Source organism: Arvicola amphibius, chromosome 12 (assembly GCF_903992535.2).
Source record: "Arvicola amphibius chromosome 12, mArvAmp1.2, whole genome shotgun sequence".
NCBI lineage: Eukaryota > Metazoa > Chordata > Mammalia > Rodentia > Cricetidae > Arvicola > Arvicola amphibius.
In genome coordinates this window covers 155,677,967-155,685,713 of record NC_052058.2, presented here as the reverse complement: position 1 = coordinate 155,685,713, position 7,747 = coordinate 155,677,967, and the positions used below count along the sequence as shown (strand labels likewise).

At 37.7% G+C, this 7,747-nt stretch overlaps 1 protein-coding gene across 3 annotated transcripts in view; it reads left to right on the top strand.

Annotated features, from left to right (window-relative positions):
* Window positions 1–704: 704 nt before the first annotated feature.
* The window catches only part of Folh1b (folate hydrolase 1B), a 40,570-nt gene continuing 33,527 nt past the window's right edge, over window positions 705–7,747 (top strand). For 2 of the 3 annotated variants that reach the window (XM_038313681.1, XM_038313680.1), the window contains exons 1-3: window positions 705–845; window positions 3,225–3,333; window positions 4,678–4,864. In XM_038313681.1, the coding sequence (XP_038169609.1) occupies window positions 725–845; window positions 3,225–3,333; window positions 4,678–4,864 (417 nt within the window). In that variant the 5' untranslated portion in view covers window positions 705–724. The remainder of the gene's footprint in view (window positions 846–3,224; window positions 3,334–4,677; window positions 4,865–7,747) is intronic. The other variant, XM_038313682.2, reaches the window with a different exon arrangement.

Here is a 7,747-nt window from a genome sequence, read left to right as displayed (position 1 = left end):
ATGACCAGGGGCTAATAAAACCATCTTTTCTTTACTCATTGTTTCTATTTGAATTTATTACTCCTTCACTAAGAAAAGAATGATGATATTCAGGTCAGAGTTTAATGTACCTACCTAACCAAAAATAACGTTGTGTGTGTGTGTGTGTGTGTGTGTGTGTGTGTGTGTGTTTAGAAGGGCAAAAATATTAAGGAGAGTTGGACTTTATCAGGAAGATAATTTAACATAGACATAAGCACAGGGTTAGAAGAAAGAAAAGTTCTTAGGGAAAGTGCACGCTCATGTGTGCGAATGTTGGCTTTTCAGGATGAAATCTCTCCCATCCCTCAAGCAAGGTTCATTGTGGTTAATACGGATCGTTAAGCAAGAATAAGGAGACCTTAATACTTTTCTGAATACAGGCTGTGTTATTTGGCACATTATCTTTCCTTACTGGTGTTGTTTATCTCTCTAAGTAGCCTGTCAGTAAAGTTTCAAGGGGAACCGCAAAGTGTCACTCAAAAGAGGCCAGGTTTTATTTTTAGGAGATACACATTCCCTTAGCTTAACTACAATTGGTTCAGAGTTTAAAAGAGAAATATATGGGGGGGGGGGGGGGGAGGAGAAAGTCTTGGGAACGACTTCTATTCCCCAGGGCAGTAGTGGGAGGAAATTTTGGCCAGCAGAGGCGCTGCTGTGGGGTCACAAGAAACCCGAAGGGCGAGCAAGCACACAGTTGCCCGAGATGTGGAACCCGCTGCCGGACAGCGACTCTGTGGTGGATCCGGGACGTCGCCAGCGCTGGCTCTGCGCCGGGACACTGGTGCTGGCTTTCTCCGGAATCTTCATCATTGGCTTTGTCTTTGGTAGGGTGCATCTGCGGGGCAAACGATAGGATCCCGACTCGTCGACCTCCCTTTCCTCCCCTTCTCTACTCTGCAGCTCTATCCGCACCCAGAAGCGATCCTATTGTGGGTCTCCCCCAAAGTCCTGTTTGGGGGCGGTGGGAGGAGAAGGGAGAAATCCCTGTGGGTTAAGCGGGGATTTGCTGGCCTCTGTGCCAGACTGAGTTTTGCATAAACTGCTTGTAGGATTGTGCTGCAGAGATTAAAGTCAGATTTAAAAAACAAAAACAAAAAAGCGGAACAGGAGCTAGGTTGGAGCCTCTGGAACCCTGCAAGACGCCACATTTCTCAGACGAGCTTCCTAGTCGCTGCTGATCCAGCTCAATCTGCAGGATTGGCATAGAGTTGCTTTTGCCTGCTTGGGATTTCATCTAGCTCGTTCCTGGGGCGGTTTCTGGGGGTACCACCGCATTCAGGGCATCGCTCTGAAAGGGAGTTCCTTTCAGTTGGCATTCTTCCTTAGGCCTAACAGTGGCAAATCCTGAAATGTTGATTACTGTCAGCACTTTCTCAACATAGTCTTACCAGGAGGTCTTTGAGCTTAGTTCAAATTGAGCCCAACTCTGTAAGAAAACTTGCGCAACACAGGCTAACACACGTAGGCATTCATACATGCATCACTAATTCTCGCTGTGAAATAGTCACTGTGCCTCTTTTAGCCTTAGTTTATCTATCTTTACGATGCAGCTAATATGAGCAACTTACAGAGTAGAACACGGAACAGCATGTGAAGCTGTCCTAGAACAACGCTCAGGTCTTCTTTGTAACTGATTTTAGCACACAGGCCGGTCTAAGATGTCATCCAAGTCGGCCTTCTTTGCTCTGAATTCGGAGTAAGCTTTGTGGGTATTTGTAAAACAGGCTATGTATGGACCAGCTGGGTAGCATTAATCCATAGCCTCCAATCTTAACTAATACAAAGATATCAGTAATCACCTAGGATTGTTGTGGGACTTCAGTAAGGTATTTGCTTAGAAAGATGACTTAGATTGATTTCCCATTATTTCAGTTTAAAAGTGAGACTCGAGACTTGGGAAGGCTAGCCGGGGATTCAAAAAGGCTGTGTGTCCTAAAGGCAATTTATTGTTTCTACTTTGTAACTCTCCCTGTAATCCTTGGTTTCACTGCTCAATGAGTGAGTTTGTCAGTGTTTTCCGTCTCCCCCACAGGGCTCTATCTTCTCCCTGTGTAGTTCTCTTCAGACCTTGGTTCTAATCTATCATCCTCAGAGTGTTCTTCCCTAATCTCAGACTCATCTCCAGGTCCCTTAATTTTATACACAGAAAGGATAATGTATTCCTTTAGGTCCACCCGTGTGTCTCCACGTGCTTATTTATGTGCTTCTGTATTTGTGCATATGTAATCAAAACTATGAAATGTTTCACGAAGGTTGGCTGGGTCACCTTCTGTATTCCCCGACCAGGTACTCTGCAAACCCTGCATTGATGCCCTATTCCTTTCAGATTAAAATAAACTCATGAGACCATGGGCTAAGGAGTTGGTTATAAATTGCCTCTGGCTTTCTGTGCATTGGATCTCTTACAGGGCTATGGAGTACATTGTAGTTCATTGTGGTTTCCCATCTTTGAGTTCTCAAGTCTGTTTCAATGGGAAACAAAAATGTCAGTACATTTTGCTTTAGTTTCAAATTCAAAACAGACTAAAAGTTTGGGTTTTATTTAATGCCTTGAGATAATTTAAATACTTGAAATATAGTCATAATCAAGATCCTCCTTTTGAGTATCTGCAAATGTGGGAATGTCCATTTATAAGATGAGAGAACAGGGTATCCACAGAGTTAAGAAGAGGGAGTTACTTTCCCGGGAGCTTAAGTTACAGATAATTGTGAGCTGCCAGATCTTGGCGCTGGGAATCAAACTTGGGTTGCAAGAACAATATATTCCCTTAACTGCTGAGCAATCTCTCTAGTCAGTGTACTCATAATTAATTCATTATAATCATTTGTTAAATGCTTATTCTATTCTAGCTCTATAGAAAAGCAAGCAATTATGGGTAAAGAGAAGATAATGTAGAAAAAGATACATTTTCAAAACATCTTATCTACAATAGTTTGCACAATACTACCAAATCGAATTTCCTTATTAGACTTTTCTGAGAAGTAACAGCAATACGCATAAACTGAAATTTGGTTGAAATACATTGTGCTTGCTTTGAAATTAAAAAAGTATATACTGATATGCTCTTTCCCACATAGAAGCAAGCAAGGGAAAGAAAACATCAAAATTCTAGCTAATACAGAAGATAATTAACTGTGTCTTACACAAAAATAAGACCCAACTCTAAGTTCATATCTCATTCATATCTTTGTATATTTGTCAGGATGGTTTATAAAAGCTTCCAATGAATCTACTGGTATTGTTCCCAATGCTGGCATGAAGAAGTTATTTTTGCAAGAATTGAAGGCTGAGAACATCAAAAACTTTTTATAGTAAGCATATACTTAAAAGTTGGACATTATATTAAAAAACATTGTTCTGCTTAGATGGTTTGTTACAGCATTTCATTTACAAAAATTTCGCTTTTTGCAATGTTTGTTTATTGAGGATCTTGTATTATATTTCATAGAGGAGTATTACAGCTTCAACTTTAAATGCAGATCATGAGAAAGCTTCCAGAGTGGGGTCAACACATATTCCATGTAAAAAGACTAGCCATTGCAAGCCAGCAAACATCTGTCACAACTGCTTAATCTTGCTCCTGCAGTGCAAAAGAAGCCATAGGAATCACGAGGCAACTAACTACATGTGCCAGTTCCTATCAAATGTACTCATGAGCACTGAAATTTGATTCTTATATGTTGATGCATTGCAAACTCTGTCGTGTTTACTCAACTACTTAAAATGCAAAGCTGTTCTTTGCCTATGGACTGTACAAAGACAGGTCGTGACCTAACTTGGACTGAAGAACTTACTTTGTAGACTTGTCCTTTAAAGAAAGATAGTATGTTTTAATCAAGAAAAAGTTGACTTTAAAACTGCACAGTTGTGCAAACTCCATCTTGGCCCATTGATAGGGCAGTAACTTTGAGTGAATAATAAACCTTCTTAATCTTTTATTCTCATATCTATGAAGATGAGAGCAAAGATACTGTGATAAGGATGAAATTGGAAAACAGATGTTTTGAAAATTTACAGACAAATTCTATTCTTATTGAAATAGTTTAAAGCAAAAGAGATAAATAAAATTAAAAGTATTGTGCCTGGCACATTCTAGACAAGACATCTACCACTGAACATATACAAGGCCCTGTTTGGATCCTCAACAATGCAAGAAATTAAAAGCTAAAAGTTGTCACAAAGTTAAATTTATACTTAGTTAAAAATAAAATGTGTGAATGTATATTTAGTGCATCCAACTACTACTAATGGTTTATAGTTTTCAGCGTTTAAAATAAGGTGTCAAAAATGGATTGTAAACCCCCTAATGATTGATTTCCTAATGAATACAAAGTGATTTGATATAAAAATACCATTAGATATTCACATATGGATTGAGTTTTATATTAGTAGGCATATGCATATGTGCCTGTATCAATTACAATGGAGTTTTAAAAAAAAACCATGAAAACGGTTGTTTCCATTGATTTCAGAAGGACCCTGTTGAATGAGAGGCTTGGGTTTAAACTTCTTTATGGAAAAACTTCTGCAGATTGTATTTACTCCACTATATTCTGCATTATAGGCATGATAACAGTAGTTTTGCGTTGTTGCATATTGGAGATTAAAACAAAATAAACATTAATGTTTAAACATTTTCAATGTTTCTTCAACAGTAATTTTACACGCACACCACATTTGGCTGGAACAGAACACAATTTTGAGCTCGCAAAGCAAATTTATGCCCAGTGGAAAGAATTTGGCCTGGACTCGGTTGAGCTGTCCCATTACGATGTGCTGCTGTCTTACCCAAATGAGACTCATCCTAACTACATCTCAATAATTGATGGAGACAGAAATGAGGTAAGAAAAAGAGAGAATATAAGAAACATTCCACCGTTATCTTGTATCATCTTCACGTATTTATCAAATTCAATATTATTGACTTTTAATTAATTGATTTGCCTTTAAAAATCTCCTTATCTATGTCAATTTATTCCTTAGAGTATTTGAATTTAGTGTGATTTAGGAAAGATTTTTTTAAATGAATGCTTCATTATAGTTACTTTCTATTTGTTAGTATTATGTACCAATTTCAAATGCAATATATAGTTAAGATTCTGAGCAACTAAACAGACTCTCATGGGTTTAAAGTATAAAGACATTGCACAGATTTAGAGTTAGCCAGGATATTTACAGAACCAGTGTGGGTTTGAGCTAGCAAGGGTGTATTGGTTTAAATGATTTCATTTTCACCCAGTCTTAGCTAGAAGTCCTAGATGCACTGAATGATTATTTCTCGAATGACCCTGCACATGGGCTTTTGCTAAGACCTTGTCTTAGACCTTTGGAAGGGAATAATTTGGAAGCATAGTATATCTACATCAAAGGATTTACAATCTAGTTTGTAAGTCAGGCTATGTATTTGCCAAACCAATTATAATACAGTTAGTTGAGGTTGGTCTCATCAATATCTATGTTCGTTATGAAAACAATAAGGCATAACTAAAACATTAATCCCTGCCAGTGCATTTTCCATGGCAGACCTAATATAGCTAGTCTACATAGCTTCTGATAGTCATCTTGTAACTGAAATTCCTGTTATCAACAGCATTTCTCAAACTTTACACACAAATTAGAACCTTTCATATTTGATTCTTTTCAAAATTTCAAACTTTCCTTACCAATAATGCATTAGTCTTTTTTGTAATGAACAATAAATATACTTATACTACATCCACAGATATGTATTATAATCAATGATATGATACAAACCTTACTTTAATCACACATAGAGGACACCATGCTTCTTGTTTGTGTTACCATTTTCAGGGAAATTACTATTCAGCCATGAGCTGAGTCTTTTAATGCTTCCTTATTTTCTATAAGTAGTAAGTTTGCATTGCTTTTGATTCAGATTCTTGCACTGTCTTTTGGTGTTGTGATCCTTCAGGTTCATGTTTATCACTCTGGCCTAACACCAATGTACAAGTACTGTTAGCCAAATTCTTAAAATTAAAAAAAAACTATGAAATAAAAGAGATCTCCTGGGTAAACTGGGGGCAGGCAGGGGTGGGGAAGCTTGGCGGGGTGATGGGAACATTAGAGATCCTGTTGGGAAGGCTGGGGGCAAGATGAAGGAGGGGAGTAAAGAAAGATTTCTTGATGGGGGTTAGGGAGAAACGTGGTGCCTTGATTTCTCAATCTGCCTGCCTGAATATCCTTAAGCTGAGATTTCAAGTATATGTTGCTGTGTGTGGACACTTTGTATATTCTTTAAATTTCTACATTTATTTAAAGATTTTTCATTTAAGTTTAAAAACCAATGTCATGTATAATATGTAGTCTTTCTAAGCATGAGTTTATTCTCTGCTCTCCGTATCTTTTTCCTACCAAAAGACTTTGTATGCATTTGATGATTTTTGTTTGGGTTCTTAGTTCTTCTTTAATACTTTTAAGTGCTTCTAAAGGTCTGAATTAAAGGATAATGCATCTTGACAGTTTCTGCTTTTCCTCAATCATCTCTACCAACTGGAAACTACTACAAAATAAATCCCTCACCTAGGGGCATTTTGTAGTAGTGAATGGGGAAATGTAGATTATTTGAGTTCTTTTTTTTACCTCCTCTACCTTGAGCCATCACTTTCAGTTTATATCTAATTTATCCTTAAGATATATTGTTCGTTGGTGACTGCTTTATGCAGGACTTTCCTTCAAGACTCCATTTCCTGAAGAGTAGTTAGACTATGTTAATGTCTATGTTCCTTTTATGGGCCCTTATACTTTGATAGGTTCAACAGAGACAAAAATTGGCCTGTTCTATTCTAGTAAGCTTTCATTACTTGTGATTATTAATTTATTAAAGTTTATTTCAGCTATTTTTTTTGTTTTGAGTCTATAATCAAAGGATTTCGTCGCTTTCAACCTTTAATGAGGCAGTGCCTGATGGAGAAGGAGGCACAGACTGCTAAGCCACAACAAAAAAGCAAGGACCTGGGAAGATGCGGGGATGCCAGGAATCTTTTAAGGTCTCACCTTCCACTGAGAGATCACACACAAGGCCTCATCTCATAGAGTTTGCACCTCCTCCTGACACTGCCACCCTGACAACCAATCCTTTAACACACAGACATTGAGGAATACTCAGTATCCAAACTTATAATGGAGATTTTCGTAGTACCTCTCAGAATGCCTGTTGTATATCTGTTTTTATTTGTTTGCTATTTATGGAGGTTCTTAATATCCTTGATATTCCAATTCAATGAGGACATACTTAAATATAAACACAGATTCATATTTTGGTTAGTGCTTTTAATTTTTTCAAGTATAAATGTTGGTTATTGTCTCCGAGTACTATTGAGGATTAATCTCTCAACTATGTAACCTTTTTGTTAAAGTAAATTTGATATTCAGACTATTCTAGCCTTATTTTAATAGTTACCACCTTTAATAGCAAGGCTATATTTCTCTTTGAGGACTTTAAAGCAATGTTTGTGGACATTATCTCCTTAAGTAGAAATTGCTGCTTATGAGCTTTTATAGGCCCCTCAAGAGGCTGAATCTCTACTAACCTACTGTGGAGCACCTGAGTGTCTGGGCTGCTGTTATCTGGGATGCTCATGAGGCTTAATTTCTTCTAGCCTACTGTGGAGCACCTGTGTATCTAGGATGTTGTTATCTGGGATGCTCATGAGGCTTAATTTCTTCTAGCCTACTGTGGAGCACCCGTGTATCTAGGATGTTGTT